Source organism: Zalophus californianus, chromosome 1 (assembly GCF_009762305.2).
Source record: "Zalophus californianus isolate mZalCal1 chromosome 1, mZalCal1.pri.v2, whole genome shotgun sequence".
Lineage (NCBI taxonomy): Eukaryota > Metazoa > Chordata > Mammalia > Carnivora > Otariidae > Zalophus > Zalophus californianus.
In genome coordinates, this window is record NC_045595.1 from 25373377 (window position 1) to 25393279 (window position 19903).

General features: G+C 40.6%; 1 protein-coding gene across 3 annotated transcripts; it reads right to left on the minus strand.

Moving 5' to 3' along the window:
* Positions 1 to 830: 830 nt before the first annotated feature.
* On the minus strand, positions 831 to 18933 carry ASB14 (ankyrin repeat and SOCS box containing 14). 3 transcript variants are annotated; one of them, XM_027583966.1, is made up of 10 exons: positions 18861 to 18933; positions 18170 to 18299; positions 16472 to 16527; positions 15854 to 15985; positions 15598 to 15756; positions 13545 to 13790; positions 10964 to 11135; positions 9958 to 10501; positions 1926 to 2079; positions 831 to 1009 (listed from the first exon to the last, which is right to left on the minus strand). In XM_027583966.1, the coding sequence occupies exons 2-10, from the start codon at positions 18289 to 18291 to the stop codon at positions 831 to 833; spliced, it is 1764 nt and encodes a 587-aa protein (XP_027439767.1). In that variant the 5' UTR covers positions 18292 to 18299; positions 18861 to 18933. The 3 variants fall into 3 exon arrangements, with proteins under 3 accessions (XP_027439767.1, XP_027439766.1, XP_027439768.1); XM_027583965.1 differs by having other exon boundaries at positions 18847 to 18884; XM_027583967.1 differs by lacking the exon at positions 18861 to 18933 and having other exon boundaries at positions 18143 to 18248.
* Between the last annotated feature and the right edge of the window lie 970 nt (positions 18934 to 19903).

The window sequence follows — 19903 nt, forward strand, 5'->3', positions numbered from 1 at the left end:
CAGTGAGCCCCTCTTGGGTGTTTAGGACTGCACTAGGTTCAGTATGGAATCATAAGCCACTTGAAAACACTTTTAATTTCTATTCCAGTGATAACATTAGCCAATAAATGGTAACCCTTAGCCAAGATTTTGTGGAAAGAAGGACCGCAAGTCTCCCATTAATGATGACATTGCAACTGAAAGTTCTGTTTCCGTCAACCGAAACCCCACTTCAGTGCAGGGCTCTACAAGTAAACAGACACTTAGCTGGCCTTGGGACTTATGCACAGGAACAGCTAACTTGCAGGTCAAGTACTAGGGTCAGTATTTTATTCAATGTAATTACTAAGACATTTTATGTATGTACTTATCTATAAAAAGAATTAGTTATCTTGAATTATTAGAGGTGGCATCTCTTGTTTTGACATGTAGAAGTGTAGTTTATACATTTAATGTAAAATCAATACAGAGTGAGAACTGATGTATTTCTGCTAATTGAAATTTTAAGGCTTGGGTTTAGTTTTTTAATTTATTTGGGGGGGTGTTATTTTTTTTTTTTAAACTGCCTTTCAGAATGCTTTTGAAAAGCAATATCAAGTCCAATGTTGGGACTTGAATTCATGATCCTGAGATCAAGACCTGAGCTGGGATCAAGAGTCAGACACTTTTGAGAAGCAATATTAAGCATATTAAGAAAGAATAGAATAGTAATATCAGTATTAAGAAAGAATGTAGACTGCATTGAGATTTTAGTTGGTAGGAAAAGTGAGAAATACTGAATCATATGTAACAAGTCAAACTTTAAGAAATACAGCTTACAGAATTATACCTTTTCATCCAGAACGGTTTGACTACCAGGTTCCTGTGAAAATTCCTTGTCCATAAAGGTCATATTCTTTGTAAAGGACATAGGCTTTGAGACGGTTTGGTAATGGAAGGAAGGACATGAAGACCGGGCAGCGCAGACGTAAGCGCCCCATACACTGCCGGATCTTCAGGCGGCACAGATGTCTGAGGGGTCGAGGGTTTGCTAAAATGAGAGAAACACACATTATCTGAAGGAAAAAGAACTGCTTCATTTGTTAGTGATGCTGGGGTTTAGTCAGCAAATGTGTGTTAAACTTAAGCCACCCAAATTTGCATCTGCGGTGTCTAAATGGAAAAGGTAACAGGGAACAGCCTTCCCTTCTCCTTGCAATCCTTCGTGTCGACGTGATTTCAGAACCAGGCCAAGCTAGGAGTCCAAAGAGTAGCGTCATTTGTAGGTCTGAAGTCCTTAAATCTATGTGAATTAACCATCCCCTCGCCTTGCCCTGTCCCTCAGGGTCAGACTTAGAACTAAAGATTACCACCCTGTGGAGAAACTAGATAAAAGAAATTCTTTACTGATGTGCTACTACTGTGAAAGAATGTGGTTTGAAGGGCCATTTGATATTCTCTGCAGGCTTCGATTTTACTTTTTCTCGTCCCTGTTTTCATTGCCATTTCATAGCTTCTAATTCCTGTATCTGCAGTGTTCCATACGATTAGGAGAAAGGTATTACCTACCATATAATATGTGAGTACCTAACAGTTTATCTACTGGGAAATGGTGATAAGTACAAATTAAGTGATAAATAGTAACTGTTTGGGACGCTTGGGTGGCTCAGTCGGTTAAGCGTCTGCCTTCGACTCAGGTCATGATCCCAGGGTCCTGGGATCGAGTCCCACATCGGGCTCCTTGCTCAGCAAGGAGCCTGCTTCTCCCTCTGCCTCCTTCTGTCTCTCTCTCTCTGAAAAATAAATAAAATCTTTAAAAAAAATAGTAACTGTTTTTAGATAGGAATAGTATTTTCCTTGGTTTAAGGAAAGCTTTTAACCAGAAAAGAATGTTTTACAAAGCAAATAAGAATGTAAATACCTAGTAGTATTTTTGGTAAGAATCTTCTACAAGAAAGGATACTCACTCAAGATCAAATGGATTTCTGACCAGAGCCCCTGTTTTTGGAGCACAGCTTTCAACTTTGAACAGATTCGAACTTGATCGACGTAATCAAGCATCACTCGAACAACCTTCCCAGAGAGATGTTGCAGCCATGACAATGTTATTACTTCACAGAACTGAGGAAGAAAATTGGAACTATGAAAGTAAATGAGAAACTTAAGAATCTATGGGGTTTCGAGCACTCAACTCACAGTCAGGAACCAAGGTCTCAAGTCCCTCATTTATAAACTAAGGCATTGAACAGGGAATTATTTTTTTTTAAAAGATTCACTTATTTGGCAGGGGGGCAGAGGGAGAGAGAATCCTTAAGCAGAATCTCCACTGAGCACAGAGCCTGATGTGGGGCTCGATCCCAGGACCCTGAGATCATGACCTGAGCCGAAATCAAGAGTTGGCTGCTTAACTGACTGAGTCACCCAGGCGCCCCAAGGAAATTATTTCTTAGCTCTAACATTTGGAAAAATATTTACTACTGTATCTTCAGAACTATGTAAGATGTAACCAGGGTGTGAAAGAGATAGTTACCTAATACCTGTCATCCCCTTTGGTTGGCCACATGGCTATCTGGAATAAAGATCACCTTTCCAGCTTCCTTGCACCTAGACGTGGGCCACCTAACTAAGTTCTAGCAGTGAGATGAGAGTGGAAGTGTGAGCAACCCCCAGAATGCACTTAAAGGAGAGCAAGGTGTGAGCTGCTGCTTCCTGCCTGCCTCCTGGCTGGCTGGAGTGTGGCTGTAAGTTTCTCTTGTGATCGTGGAGCTGTCCAGTTAGAAGGCTGTTTATCTCTGGCCTTTACTTATATGAGTGGAGAAGGAGCCATCTTACTAAAGCCACTCTCATTTTGGGTTTTCTATCATTCATGCCTGAAGGATAAGATAGTTTCTGTCTGTAGGTAATTTACACACTCCTAGCAAGGTGCCCATGTAAGAAGTCAAATAGTACTAAATAAAAAGTCAGGAAATAATTCAAGATGATATGTACCTAAATGCCATCTCCTACATTAATTATAACCTAAAAATAATATACAATATTAAAACCATATGTTGCCTTTCACTTTTTAGAATTGATTCAAAGTGCTTTCTCCATTTCACTGTTTTATTTTTGTTTTGATTTTAATATGAACTCAGGTATTTCTAGTGCATCTACTATGTGCTAAGCACAGATCTCTAAGCTGAGGAAAGTGGTGAGCAGGAGTTTACACTGATGTATTTGTGGAGGAGACACAATCAGAAAATGTTAAAAAGATAATTTCAGAAAGTGGTAAGTGCTATAAAAGAAATGGGCAGCATAATAAGATTAGGGATGACAACTACCTTAGATAAGGTAGACGGGAAAGGAAGGGCCTCTTTGAGGAGGTAACACTTGAAACCTGAAAAGTGGCAGCTTTTTGAAAAGGCAGGAGTGCGCTCTAGTTGGGGGAAATTGAAGTGACCAGTTGGGGGAAAATAGACCGGTGTGATGAAAGCCAGGGGGAAAATGTCTCAAGAAGAAGGAGGTGGTCAAGTCCAAGATGGTGGAGGAGTTAGGAGACCTTAGTTTCATCTGGTCCCAGGAATTCAGCTAGATAGCTATCAAATCATTCTGAACACCTGTGAACTCAACCAGAGATCTAAGAGAAGAATAACTGTAATTCTACAAATAGAAAACTGACCACTTTCTGCAAGAATGACAAGACGGAAAAACTCACCTCAAAAAAAAAAAAAAAAAAAAGAACAAGATGCCTTTGGCCCAGGTCATGATCCCAGGGTGCTGGGATCGAGCCCCACATCGGGCTCCTGGCTCAGCAGGGAGCCTGCTTCTCTTTCTCCCACTGCCTCTCTCCCTGCTCATGCTCTCTCTCTCTGTATCTCTGTGTCTCAAATGAATAAACAAAATCTTAAAAAAAAAAAAAGAACAAGAGGCAGGACCAACTGCCAGGGTCCTAATCAGCATGGACAGAAGTAAGAACTCTATTGAAACTAGAGTTGAGAATAGTATAAAGAATACTAGCTGGGCTTGAAAAAAAAGGCTTAGGAGATACTACAGAATTCCTTTCTGGAGAAATAAGAGAACTAAAATCTAATCAAGACATCATCAAAAAGGCTATTAATGAGATGCAATAAAAAATGGAGGCTCTAACTGCTAGGATAAATGAGGCAGAAGAGAGAATTAGTGATATAGAATACAAAATGATGGAGAATAAAGAAGGTGAGAAAAAGATAAACAACTACTGGATCATGAGGGGAGAATTCTAGGGGAGATAAGTGACAGCATAAAGTAAAACAATATTACAATAATTGGGATCCCAGAAGAAGAGGAAAGAGAGAAAGAGGTGCAGAAGGTATATTGGAACAAAGTATAGCAGAGAACTTTCCTAATCTGGGGAAGGAAACAGGCATTCAAGTCCAGGAGGCACAGAGAACCCCCCTCAAAATCAATAAAAATAGGTCAACACCCCGACATATAATAGTGAAACTTGCAAATCTCAGAGACAAAGAGAAAATCCTGAAAGCAGCTCTTGACAAGAGGCCCATAACCTACAAGGGTACAAACATTAGACTGGCAGTGGACCTATCCACAAACCTGGCAGGCCAGAAAGGACTGGCATTATATATTCAGGGTGGTAAATGAGAAAAATATGCAGCCAAAATTACTTTATTGAGCTAGATGTCATTCAAAATATAAGGAGAGATACAAAGCTTCCAGGACAAACAGAAACTAAAAGAATTTGTGATCATTAAACCAACCCTGCAAGGAATATTAAAGGGGATCCTTTAAGTGAAAAGAGAGCCCCAAAGTAACACAGACCAGAAAGGAACACAGACAATATACAGAAACAAGAGACTTTATGGGTAGTACAATAGCACTAAATTCATATCTTTCAATAGTGACTCTGAATGTAAATGGGCTAAATGCCCCAATCAAAAGACACAGGGTATCAGATTGGATAAAAAAGCAAGACCCATCAATATGCTGTCTGCAAGAGACTCATTTTAGACCCAAAGACACCTCCAGATTGAAAGTGAGGGGGTGGAAAACCACTGATCATGCTAATGGACTTCAAAAGAAAGCTGGGGTAGCAATCCGTATATCAGACAAATTAGATTTTAAACCAAAGACTGTAATAAGAGATGAGGAAGGACACTATATAATAATTAAAGGGTCTATCAAACAAGATCTAACAATTGTAAATATTTATGCCCCTAACATGGGAGCAGCCATTATATAAACCAATTAATAACAAAATTAAAGAAACACATTGATAATAATACAATAATATCGGGACTTTAACACCCCCCTCACTGCAATGGACAGATCATCTAAGCAGAAGATGAACAAGGAAACAAGAGCTCTGAATGACACACTGGACCAGACGGACTTCACAGATACATTCAGAGCATTCCATCCTAAAGCAACAGAATACACGTTCTTCTTGAGTGCACATGGAACATTCTCCAGAATAGATCACATACTGGGTCACAAACCCAGTCTCAACCAGTACCAAAAGATTAGGATCATTCCTTGTATATTTTTGGACCACAGTGCTTTGGAACCGGAACTCAATCACAAGAGGAAATTTGGAAAGAACTCAAATACAGGGAAGCCTGGGTGGCTCAGTTAAGCGTCTGCCTTTGGCTCAGGTCATGATTCCAGAGCCCTCATTCAGCGGGGAGCCTGCTTCTACCTCTGCCTGCCACTCCCCCTGCTTGTGTGTGTGTGCACACATGCATGCTCTCTCTCTCTCTCTCTCTCTCTGGCAAATAAATAAAAATCTTAAAAAAAAAAAAAGAACTCAAATACATGGAGGCTAAAGAGCATCCTACTAGAGAATGCATGGGTCAACCAGGAAATTAAAGAAGAATTTTAAAAATTCATGGAAACAAATGAAAACAAAAGCCGACTGTTCAAAACCTTTGGGATGCAGCAAAGGTGGTCCTAAGAGAGAAGTATATAGCAATACAAGCCTTTCTCAAGGAACAAGAAAGGTCTCAAATACACAACCTAATCTTACACCTAAAGGAGCTGGAGAAAGAACAGCAAATAAAGCCTACACCCAGCAGGAGAATAGAATTCATAAAGATTAGAGCAGAAATCAATGCAATAGAAACCAAAAGAACAGTAGAACAGATGAAAAAAACTAGGAGCTGGTTCCTTGAAAGAATTAGTAAGATTGATAAACCCCTGGACAGAGTTATCAAAAAGAAAAAAGACCCAAATAAATATAATCATAAATGAAAGAGGAGAGATCACATCCAACACTGAAGAAATACATTACAAGAACTTATTATGAGCAACTTTATGCCAACAAATTAGGCAATCTGGAAGATGGATGCATTCCTAGAGATGTATAAGCTCCCAAAATGGAAACAGAAAGAAATAGAAAACCTGAACAGACTCATAACAAGCAAGGAAATTGAAGCAGTAATCAAAAATCTCCCAACAAACAAGAGCCCAGGGCTGGATGGCTTCCCAGGGGAATTCTACCAAACATTTAAAGAAGAATTAATACCTATTCTTCTGAAACTGATTTAAAAAAATAGAAATGGAAGGAAAAGAACCAAACTCTTTTTATGAGGCCAGCATTAACTTGATCCCAAAACCAGGCAAAGACCCCACCACAAAGGAGAATTACAGACCAATATCCCTGATGAACATGGATGCAAAAATTCTCACCAAAATACTAGCCAATAGGATCCAACAGTACATTAAAAGGATTATTCACCACGACCAACTGGGATTTATTCCTGGGCTGCAAGGTTGGTTCAACATCTGCAAATCAATGTGATACACTACATTAATAAAAGAAAGGACAAGAATCCCATGATCCTCTCAATAGATGCAGAAAAAGCATTTGACAAAGTACAGCATCCTTTCTTGATTAAAATTCTTCACAGTGTAGGGACATCTGGGTGGCTCAGTCAGTTAAGCATCTGCCTTCGGCTCAGGTCATGATCCCAGGGTCCTGGGATCCAGTCCCACATTGGGCTCCCTCCTCAGCAGGAGGGCTGCTTCTCCCTCTGCCTGCTGCGTCCACTGCTTGTGCACACACTCTCTCTGACAAAAAAACAAAAACAAAAAACAAAAAACTCTTCACAGTGTAGAGATAGAGGGAACATACCTCTGTATCATAAAAGCCATCTACAAAAAGCCCACAGAGAATATCATTCTCAATGGAGAAAAACTGAGAGCTTTCCCCCTAAGGTCAGGAACATGGCAGGGATGTCCACTCTCACCACTGCTGTTCAACATAGTATTAGAAGTCCTAGCCTCGGCAATCAGACAACAAAAAGAAATGAAAGGCATCCAAATCGGCAAAGAAGAAGTCAGACTCTTACTCTTTGCAGATGATATGATACTCTATGTGGAAAACCCAAAAGACTCCACCCTAAAATTGCTAGAACTCATACAGAAATCAGTTGTATTCTATATTCTAACAGTGAGACAGAAGAAAGAGAAATTAAGGAGTCCATCCCATTATAATTACACCAAAACCATAAGATACCTAGGAATAAATCTAACCAAAGAGGCAAAGGATCTGTACTCAGAAAACTATAGAATACTCATGAAAAATTGAAAAATGCTCCATGCTCATGGATTAGAAGAACAAATATTGTTAAAATATCTATGCTACCTAACAAACACTGAATCATGGAACACTACATCAAAAACTAATGATGTAATGTATGGTGATTAACATAACAATAAAAAATTTAAGAAATGTCTATGCTACCTAGAGGAATCTATACACTCAGTGCAATCTCTATCAAAATACCATCAACTTTTTTCACAGAGCTGAACAAATAATCCTAAAATTTGTATGGAACAAGAAAAGACTCCAAATAGCCAAAGGAATGTTGAAAAAGAAAACCAAAGCTTGTGGCATCACAATTCCAGACTTCAAGCTCTATTACAAAGCTATTATCATCAAGACAGCATGGTCCTGACACAAAAACAGACACATAGATCAATGGAACAGAATAGAGAGCCCAGAAATGGACCCTCAACAATCTGGTCAACTAATCTTTGACAAAGCAGGAAAGAATATCCAATGGAAAAAAGACAGTCTCTTCAACAAATGGGGCTGGGAAAATTGGACAGCCACATCCAGAAGAATGAAACTGGACCATTTTTTTACACCATACACAAAAATAAACTTAAAATGGACGAAAGACCTAAATGTGAGACAGGAATCCATCAAAATCCTAGAGGAGAACACAGGCAGCAACTTCTGTGACCTTGGCTACAGCAACTTCTTCCTAGAAATATCACCAAAGTCAAGGGAAACAAAGGCAAAAATGAACTATTGGGACTTCATCAAGATAAAAAGCTTTGGCACAGCAAAGGAAACAGTTGAGAAAACCAAAAGGCAACAGAATGGGAGAAGATATTTTCAAATGACATATCAGATAAAGGGCTAGTATCCAAAATCTATAAAGAACTTACCAAACTCAACACCCAAAGAACAAATAATCCAGTCAAGAAATGGGCAGAAGACATGAACAGACATTTCTGCAAAGAAGACGTCCAAATGGCTTACAGACACATAAAAAAGTGCTCAGTGTCACTCGACATCAGGGAAATCCAAATCAAAACCTCAATGAGATACCACCTCACACCCGTCAGAATGGCTAAAATTAACAAGTCAGGAAACGACAGATGTTGGCAAGGATGCGGAGAAAGGGGAACCCTCCTACACTGTTGGTGGGAATGCAAGCTGGTGCAACCACTCTGGAAAACAGTATGGAGGTTCCTCAAAAAGTTGAAAATAGAGCTACCCTACAACCCAGCAATTGCACTACTGGGTACTTATCCAAAGGATACAAACATAGTGATTCAAAGGGGCACATGTACCCCAGTGTTTACAGCAGCAATGTCCACAATAGCCAAACTACCGAAAGAGCCCAAATGTCCATTGACAGATGAATGGATAAAGAAGATGTGATACACACACACACACACACACACACACACACACACACACACACACACAATGGGATACTACTCAGCCATCAAAAATTTGAAATCTTGCCATTTGTAAACAATGTGGATGGGTATTACGCTAAGTGAAATAAGTCAATCAGAGAAAGACAACTATCGTATAATCTCATGTGGAATTTAAGAAACAAAACAGAGGATCATAGGGGAAGAGAGAAAAAATAAAACAAGACAAAATCAGAGAGGGAGACAAACCATAAGAGACTCTTAATCATAGGAAACAAACAGGGTTGCTAGGGGGTGGGGGGATGGAGTAACTGGGTGATGGGCATTAAGGAGGGCACTTGATGTAATGAGCACTGGGTATCATATAAGACTGATGAATCACTGACCTCTGCCTCTGAAACTAATAATTCATTATATGTTAATTGAATTTAAATAAAAAAATAAGAGGTGGTCAACTATTTATTGTGATTCCTTTTTCATCAAAAAGGTGACCAAAGAGGGGCACCTAGGTGGCTCAGTCGGTTGAGCATCTGCCTTCAGCTCAGGTCATGATCTCAGGGTCCTGGGATTGAGCTCTGTGTCAGGCTCCCTGCTCAATGGGGAGTCTGCTTCTCCCTCTGCCCCTCCCCCTTCTCGTGCTGTCTTTCTCTCAAATAAGTCTTTAAAAAAAAAAAGGTGACCAAAGAGACCTATTTAATCAAATTTTAGAGCTAAAAGAGATAGCCAAGAACCAAGGGGGTATGGGTATCAGTACCCCAGAAACGTTTTAGCTAGGTTACTCACCCCTTGAAAGAAAAAGTGTAATTAGTTTATAAGACTGCATTCATTTTTAAAACCTTACTCAGATGCTACTTCATTTGTGAAATTCCCCAGGTAAAGTTAAATCACTTTCCCTCTGAATGGTTTCTGTACTTTTTACATCTCTTTATCATGTCTATTTTACATGTATTTATCATATTAAAATCTCTTCAACTATGAGCTTCTGGAGAGAATGGATGGGGCCTTATCTATTGCTGTAGTTCAGGGCCACCAATAATGACTATATAAGTTGATACAATACTGTGCACATACCATAGTATCTTTGATAACTGTAGATGTCCAGCCTTCAAAAGTATAGCAAGGATGAAATTTGTCTCCATGAGGACAATCAAAGCATCGCTCTATGTCATACCCGTAATTCAATAGCATCCTGAGCATGACTTCATCTTTCAGTGTGTATTGCAGTGCTGATGGGAAATGTAAAGGGTTGACTCTGCAGAAATAATTGACGTTGGCCCCATGACGTAGCAGCAGACTTATCAGCTCATAGTTGCCCATCCGTAGGGCTATCTGGAGGCAGTTAACTGGGTCTTGGTTAGGCAGAGCTCCAGCACTCAGAAGCAGCTTAACTGAAGAGAGGTCACCATTTGATACAGCAAAATACAAAGCTGACTTCCTGTGGTCATCATAGTGTTTGCGAATTCTCTGATCTAGCATGAAATTTACATCAAATCCCGCCTGGATGAGGAGTTCCAGGCATTCGGGGTGTGCCCCTGCTGCTGCACAGTGGACGGGACTGATGCCACTCCGCTTAATGGCAGCAAGATCTGTCACTGGAACCAAAATCTTTAGGGCTCTGAGAAAGAATTTCAAAATGCATTTAAAACATTGTTTTTGTTAAGACGCAGCATTAACCTGTTTACAATGGTTTTATACTAGTACCAGATGGTATTAGTATCAGGTGGCATTAGGACCCCCAACCAAAAAGTACATAATCCCTGTATCCAAAAGCTCAGATACTTAGTAAAGTTAAATGAAACTACTGTCTAGATACAAAACTCGGAATTAGCCTAATCAGTGAGACCTGGGGTTCCCCATATTGCCCAAGGACCTGATAATAAAGTAGTTTTATGTCTTGGTCGTGGCTACAGAGGATGCCTGCCTTCACCACTTTCTAGCTGGTTGAGAGTTTCCTGTCTCTAGAAGGGATGTTGGAATTGTAGGATCAGAGATGAAGTAATACAAAGTTCCCAGAAGCTGCCCCGAAAACCCCCTTAGCTCTTACTATTTCTATCAGCACTAATGTCAGTGAACTTACAACAAGTGGCCTCTGTCAGCTGCCACATGAATGGGCAGGTGGCCTGAATTCTTGGGGATGTTGGCATCAGCTCCATGCTCTAGTAGAAGAGCCACAGAGTCTGGATTTCCTCCACTAGCAGCTTCAAGTAAGATGGAAGAAGAGTCTGAGGCCTGACCAAGAGCATTAGCTCCTAAAAGGAGAAAAAGTCTTGTTATGCAAAAAAAGTCTTTTCCACTGTATTGCTTATGCATTCTTAATATATCAGCACTACCCAGAAGCAATTATTAGGAAGCCACTTTAGCAAAGCACTGCAAATCGAAGAAATAAAAAATGTACCTCCTGCTCTCAGCCAGTTTATAATGTAGTTGGGGAAGGAAGAAATGGTGCAAACAGTTTCTAACTTATGAGTAAGTTGGCTTTCAGAGGAATTTTATAAGTTATTTGTTTGGAACTTGGAGATTACAGGAGAAATAATTTTATAAAAGGTGATTTTATTTCCAGACCCACCTATAAAAGCCCACTTACCCCATACTTATATATAGGATGGTACCAACAATCCTGTTGGACTGTAGCACCCGGCCATCTGTTGATGTCACGGTGGAAAATGGCATTTATTCTGTTTTAACATGTTCTTAGTGGGCTGTTCATAGCAAGACACACTGTAGTTGTTTGTAGTTGAACTTGGGGACTTAGAGTTAATAGGACACATTGTAGCGCCCATAGGACACTGAGTGCCATGTGATGGTGTGGATGGTAAGAGTACAAATAGAGGCAAAATGTCCTCAGTTCCGGATTTTGAGGGAAACTGGGTGGTGAAGGAAGGAGAAAGGTGTTTTGGGTCAGTTGCGGAAGGCCTCTCAGTAAAATGGGTTTTGAAGAAAGAGTAGCCTTTGAAAGGACAAAGGGCAAGGGTAGCATCCTGGGCACATTCACAGCACATATAAAACAGAGGTAGTGGCTTTAAATTAGTGGAAACTCCACAGTCATCAGAATATAGTGGCTGCCCAAGAACCCCATTCCTAGAACGCATGAAGAAAGGTCTAATAAGCTTCCATGGAAAGAGTGTTCACTATGTACAGGTTCCTTTATGTGCATAATTTCCAAACTTCCCATCAACCCTAACAAGTAGATGCCAGTATCTCCATTCTAAAGATGAAAAAACCGAGGTTCATGGAGGTTAGGTGACTTCCCAGAGATGCACAGCTGGTAAGCAAGGTAGTCAGGATTCACATGAAGTTGGGCCAGACCCAGGGCCTGTTTCTATGATGCCCTGTTGCCAGTCTAGTAATGCAGGGTGGTGAAGTAGTGACTTGGAATGAGACAGATGTGGGTTCAAATCTTGGCTCTGCCATTTCCTCACTGTGTCACTTTGTGCAAATTACTTCATAAGGGAGTTACCTCAGGGAAATACCTCACTGAGGTCAACTGATGCTGGTTTCTTTTAAGAGTTAAGGATTTAAAACCGGGTGCCTCTCCTCTTTCGTTGCTTTTTTTTGTATAGATGAAGGATCCAGTGTTTACATGACTTTAGACATTGCTTATTTAAAGATATTGCTTATTTAAACCATCTTACTTAAAACGTCTTATGGCCACTAATTGAAAACTACAACAGCCTCGCCTGTATGATGGGAAAGTTCAAGGTTAGTCTTAAAAAGCAGAAATTTGTTCTTAAAAACAGGAGACCCTGTAGTCTAGAATATTGGAGACCAGGACCATATATTGTTAAAGAAAGAAATAAGGCTTCTGGACAGGAAGGAGAATAAAGAAGGTAAATCTAATATTGGGACTTTATTAAATCCTGGTAAAGATTTGCTTCTTTGACAAAATGCTCTAGATCCTACATTGCTTCATCAATGGAGGGTCTCCTCAAAGACAATAAATGCCAAAGTTCTCTGAGCCAAGGTCTCTGCCAGTTAAATTAGGATCTCGAATTGGCAGCAGGAGAGGGTGTGTTTAAAGGAAGTCCTCCAACTGGTATCATCCCTAGCTCTCTTTCTTAAGTGTAAAATGAGGACAGTGCCTACTTCATAGGGCTTTAGAAGATCACATGAAGCAGCATAGGTAGCTTAATGGATGGTACTTAGAAAGTACTCAATAAATCTAAGTTGCCTTCCCCTTCTCTCAGCTGTGGTTATTACCGGAGAGACTACTGGGACCCAGAGAGAAGCAACCAGGAAGCAGTTCCTAACAACGGAAACATTTGATAACACACTGGACTGCCCCGTGACTTAGCTTAGCAGAGACAACCTATAGGGGGTAATGTGGGATCTTCTGTTCTGTGAATCTAGAAAAGCACAACACATAACAAATTAAAACAAAACAACAAAAACCAGCCATCCTCTGCATAGTTGGGGAACATTATATAAAAGAGAAACCTGCATCCTAGTAATCTTACAGAAATTACTTCACATCGAAGGAGAAATATTCAGTTTCTATTTTAGGCCTTTTAGTAGCCAATATTAAGACATGCTTTCATCAAATATTTACATTAGGCTTAAATAAAATGTTAACTTCTATTATTCTGAAGCTCTCCATGAAAAGGAGGACACTTGCATCATGTTACCCCTTGGGGGTGTGCTGACCGTATAGAAAATCTTGCCTTTCTGCAGTAACATTTCCATGATTTCAGTGTGTCCACTTTGGGCAGCAAGAGCCAGAGGAGTGAATCCATAGGAGCTCTGTGGGTCAGGGTGTGCCCCAGAAACCAACATCAGCTTCGCTATGCCCTGCCTGCCCAGTCTGGCTGCTTCGTGGAGAGCTGTCCTTCCGTTGGTACACCGCAGATTCACGTCTGCCCCAGAGCTGATCAGCAAGGAAGCCATCTCATAGGAGTTGCGCAGAACAGCTGGGAAATTAGAGGTGAAACAAAGATCATGTTCACCAGGAAATTATGGCCACAGTAGCTTATTAGCCAGTGCCCCTCAGGCTTCTTAAGGAGCTCTTCCTACCTACTCCCATGTGCCAGCATTTTGTGTTTAGGAAACAGATTGTAAAATGAGGCTATTAATATTAATTAATTAATATTAATTATTTAATATTAATATTAATATCCAATAATATTAATAGTGTTTTACATCGATAGCCCATTGGCTTTTCTGTAAGCCATGAACAGTTATTGTCTCCTGCCTGCTCATGTGGCTGAAAAACATAAACATATAAAATTTTCGTTTATCATTTTTATGTTCTTCCCTCAAGAAAATGGGAACTTAAGTACCCACTACAGTCCTAGAAGTGCTTTTAAGTGCTTTAAACAAAGAAAAACAAAACCAGCAGTAATTAGGGAATTATTTTTTACTTTTTTAGAGAGAGAGAGCATGCCAGGGCAGAGGGAGAGGGAGAGAATCCCAAGCAGCCTCCATGCTCAGCTCATAGTCCAACTTGGGGTCAGTTTCACGACCCCGAGATCATGACCTGAGCTGAAATCAAGAATCGGATGTTTAACTGACTGAGCCACCCAGGCACCCCAGGAAATTATTTTTAACCTCATTTTTGTTAAAATTTTCTAACTGGCTTTTCTGCATTTATGCTGTTATCATTCACATTTGGATGATAATCTTTAAGTCCTTCAAGATTCTGTGCCTGGGTGGCACTGTCAGTTAAGCGACTGACTCTTGGTGTCAGCTCGGGCTGTGATCTCAGGGTCCTAGGGTGGGAGAAGAGATCTGTAGCTCTGGCTACTTGTTCCTTAATATCTAGCACTCCTCCTATATTAGCTGCCTGTCCTTCACCTGGGCTCCACGAGATAACCATCACCAATAACTTTTGGGCCTTTTGATATAATTGTGTTGCTTTCCCCATGAGCAAGTTAAGATTTGGCTTTCTTGTCACTGACTACTCATCCACCTGCTCTCCAGGTTTTAAAAAATTATGTTGCTGTCGCCTCCTCTCCTGTTCTTCTCATTCTTTCATATCTTACCTCTTTAAAACAATTTCTTAACTATAATTGTAGTGAAGACTCGAGAGAGCAAAATCAGCCATTCATACTCAATCAGCCATCGGCTGTCTCGTCTTACTCTGCTCACCTCTTGTATTTCTTACACCTGAATTCACTGGCTAAGGCACTGTGCAAAGTGATCAGCTCACTGGCAGAGAGTTTGCACCAGGCCACCCCATGGGCCAGTCTATAGAAAGCTTCATGAGGGTCAGGTACCCATGTCTGGTCAGTTGGAACCAGAAAGACAGCCCTGCAACTATGCACAAAAAGCTGCCTTCCATTTGCCACAACGTGGACGGAGCTAGAGAGTACTATGCTAAGCGAAGTCAGGGAAAGACAAGTACCATATGATTTCACTCATACGTGGAATTTCAGAAACAGAACAAATGAGCAAAGGGGGCAGGGAAAGGAGAGAGAAAGAGGCAAATGAAGAAACAGACGCTTAACTGTAGAGAACACACGGATGGTTACCAGAGGGCAGGGGGGGATGGGTGAAACGGGGGATGGGGATGAAGGGGTGCGCTTGTCCTGATGAGCACCACGTGATGTACGGAAGTGTTGAATCACTATGTTGTTCACCTGAAACTAATATAGCACTGTATATTAACCGGAATTGAAATAAAAACTAAAAAAAAAAAAAAAGTTGCCTTTGAAACATGTGGGCATGGAGGACACTCAGAATCACAGACTGTTTTCCAGAGACAAGGTATCAGTTTACCTGTAAGAAGAGACGAATTGCCTTCAGAATTCTTGGCATTCGGATTGCAGCCACTGAGAAGAAGAAAATGGGCATTTTCCAAGAGGCAAGTGCTGACAGCCAAAAAAAGTGGCGTTTCACCATTGTGCGTGGTTTGCTCCCACGTGCTGGGTTTTGAAGCTGAAATAAATCCATTAGCCCACACAGGTTAAGATAAAGAAATAAGTTTTACATTTATTTCTCAGAAGCATCAGGAAGAGTTGTAAAGGGAATTTACCTTTCAGGGTTATTTCCAAAATGTTCTTATTTAACTGCACTGCAGCCTTATGCAGAGGAAGCCAGCCTAGCCCATCTGCTTCATCAAAAGCAGAATGGTGCTTGGTCAAGTGTGACAATGCATCTTCCTTACCTATTGACAAGGCAAATGGGAACAGATTCACATTTGGGACACACAGACACACAGACACACACACACACACACACACACACACACACACACACACACACACACGAGGCAGCCCATGCTTCTGAATTCCACCATCGAGCTTAGTGCACGAGATGACAGAGTTCTAGCCTCATGCTTTATGAGAGACGTGTTAGAATGGCATGGGACGAGAAGCAGTAAGACCTTTCCCTTGCGCTCCCTATCCCCCGGGGCCTGTGGCTGCCCCCTCGGGTTATCACATCGCTCAGTCTGCCCAGGAGCCCAGCAGCGCTCTGCTAAACTGTGCTGTGGTACTTTCTCGCAGGTCTGGAGAATTAGCGGTGGGCCCCACAGTGTTGAGCATTTGGGAGAATCTGCTTCTGGGCTTCCCGAACTCAGCAGGGTAGTGCCGTGGTGTCAACATCACACCGTACCAGGAGCTGGAGGGGATGGAATATGAAGAGTACTTAACTGCCGCTATTGCTTCAATTATCTTCTTGTAGTCCGAGCTCAAAAAGGAGTGGAAGCTGCATAGGAAACAAATATATACGTAAGCCCCAAACTGAGGGAAAAATGAAGGCATTTGATAAAAACACAAAGGGTAAAGGCAATTGACATTAGCCAAGGATGAACTCATATGAGGCAGTTACTGAGGCTTCATGGAAATACTTCCACAGTATAATGTGACCCGAAACGCACTCCAGGAAAACTGCTCTCCCATGTCTCTCTTTCTGTGGTGGGGGTGGGGGCATTCATTATTCCATCTGTCTTAAGTAACGTTTCCTAATGCCTTCAAGTGCCTGACCAAGTCAGCAAGCCTTCCTCTGTACCACATAACTCTTGCAAGTCTAATGACTGACATTTACACCTACAGTTAATTTTAATTTTTCTGAAACATTTCAATCATCAAAGTCTTCTGCCTTTCAACCTAAAATCATGACTTAATTACTGAATGAACTTAAAAATTTTTCATCACAAGGTTAATAGAACAGATAATCTAAGAAAGCCAATTTCTTCACAAAACTTTAAAGATTATTCCTAAATGTAACACAAACGTGTAGGTATAGTGTGGTAAAGAGCAGACTTTGAAGCCAGACTGCCTGCCTCTCACTAGCCCTGGGACCCTGGGTAACACTTACCTGTCTCCTCATCTCCACCCGAAACGCACTCCAGGAAAACTGCTCTCCTGTGTCTCTCTTTCTGGGGTGGGGGTGGGGGCATTCATTATTCCATCTGTCTTAAGTAACGTTTCCTAATGCCTTCAAGTGCCTGACCAAGTCAGCAAGATAAAAGGACTTAACCACATAGGTAACGAGAATCAAGTTTAAATGAGTCAATATTTGTGAAATGCTTAAAATAGTGTGGCACAAAGTGATCAGTCCATGAGTTTGTTACTTAAAAAAAAAAAAACAGTTTTAGTGTACTTCAACATCTCTACATTTAATTATAAAATCTCTTGGAGTTAAAACACATTTATCCAGTTTTACATCCAGCAGGCCAAGAGAGGTCACCATCCCAAGCAAACAGGGTTTATCACCCCTCAAAAACAATAGTAACTACTTGGGGGGGAGGCTGCACATCGGCCAGAGAGCGTCTGAGCAGTTGTGCCTAGCTGTGGATGGTCCTCCTCTAGCACGATCCTTTTTCACAGCACGGAGGGACATGTGGGGTCCTTTCCTAGTGCTGCCATTACAGAACTCTGAATATACACCCTTCAGAAAGGGTTAGTCTCTTCTGGGTTTAAATCTACATAATTCCTCCTTTTGATTTGAATAAAGACTAGACCTTACCCCATCTTCCCACTGAGGTTGAGGATAATTTTCTGTGTGTATTGGTTGGATTTATGCATCCCCTTGATTCCCCAAAGACAAGATACATTAGGGTTCTCTAGTGTTTCATATCCTTGTGCATTTTTTCTCATTTCCAGCTTGCAAGTTCTCAGCCAGAGTTGCTGCTAACCTCCTTCAACCATTTACTCCCTAATTATACTCTGAATTATTTCCAAATTTCCCTGTCTGGCTGATGAGACATCAAGTCTCATAGATATTTAAATGACAGCTCCTTGGATTTTGACCCTCTCTCCTGTTTTTATCACAACGCCAGAACCGTGCTAATGACCCGTCTCCACTGCTAAATACTCACACTGCATCGCCCATGGGATACCGTTACCTCTCATCTGCAGATGCCTGCTGTGTAGTCCTCAGCTGGTGAGTGTCCTGTAAGCTCTGCTGGATGATGAGCTGGGTATCAAAGTCCTCATCTGTGTCTTCATCACTGGTGTAACTATCCATGTGGAATGCTGACAGATTTAAAGTCAGAATGAACTAAAAATATTTTTCCAGTTGTGAAAACAAGATAATCAAATACTTAAAATTACAAACAAAATTCAGAGAACTACAAAACTGATAGGATTAAGACAATGCAAAATTTAGAAAAAATATTCATTAAAATTTTACCCCATAAATTTAAAGTAGTTTTCTGAACTGCCACAAATTCAACCTAAATTTGAAGTTTCCATGAATAGCTACTTTTTAAAGCCTATTCAGGAAAAACAACCTTTCATATAAAACTTAGGTCAGTGCCATTTTAACTATGAAAATAAGGATTTATTTTAGACATGGCTTAGGAGTTCTCAGCCCTTGTAGCATGCACCCAAAAGAACATCTTTATGCTGAAAATAACAGTAAATACTAAAAACAAACATATTATAGGACTATATGTACTCTTATAATACAACATATAAACAGTGATAGTGGTAGTAAAAAACAATGTATTTTATTAGGCAATATCTCAATGGTTTTAAAAGAACATTTCTGTTTTAGCATAGAATAGGTTTGATTGCATACCAAAGACTTTTTACCTTCTGTTATATCCTTTAGGACAGCACGGAAGTTTTCACTGTCAAAGATTAGCACATCAGAATTTTCATTTATATTTAGGATCTCCACTCCCCTGTAGTGACCATTCCATTAATAGCTTTACTATAAATACCTGATCATAAGACGGTCTGGCATATTCTCCTTGTTTTTTTTTTTTACATGTGGTTTAGCTCTCTTTGGAAACATGATCTCTTTTCTTCACTGCTGTATTCATCAAACTTAAACGACTAAAGTTTTTATTCCTGCTATAAAATGCTTTTGCAGGGGGTTGGCTGTGTGAAGTGAATCCATTCTCTTAAGACTCATGCACATAGCCACTGCAGACCAGAATCAATTTTCCACTTGAGAGGCCATTTTTTCTCTGACCGATTTATCAAAGGGACTGTCCCAACCATCCTGATTCACTGGGTAGCTGCACCTACATTTTCTCTGGGTTACAGAGCTGCAGCCTCAAGTGTCCTGGGAATCCCAAGGAAGGAATTAATTCTACACAGGTAATAAAATTTTGACTATAGTTTTGTTTTGTTGAAATGTTTTAAAATTGTTAATCTATACTATTATGAATATATGTTAAATAGAATATTAACTATTAAACATTACAAAGAGACACTTAGCATTTCAATCAAACACAGAATCAATGCCAAGCAGCACAATATATGGCCGCGGGTGTGTAGACCTGCCCCCAGCCATCCACTGCCTTTGTACACAAAATTCACTGTGTGAGTTAACTTCCCTCAACACTGTGAGCCATGGAGCTAATGCTGTAAAAGTGTGATGTAAGGGGTTTAGTTCTGGAATTGGTATTTTCCTTATTTAGAATCACCTCTGGGGTGCCTGGGTGGCTCAGTCGTTAAGTGGCTGCCTTCGGCTCAGGTCATGATCCCAGACTCCTGGGATCGAGTCCTGCATCAGGCTCCCTGCTCAGCAGGAAGCCTGCTTCTCCCTCTCCCACTCCCCCTGCTTGTGTTCCTGCTCTCGCTGTGTCTCTGTCAAATAAATAAAATCTTAAAAAAAAAAAATCACC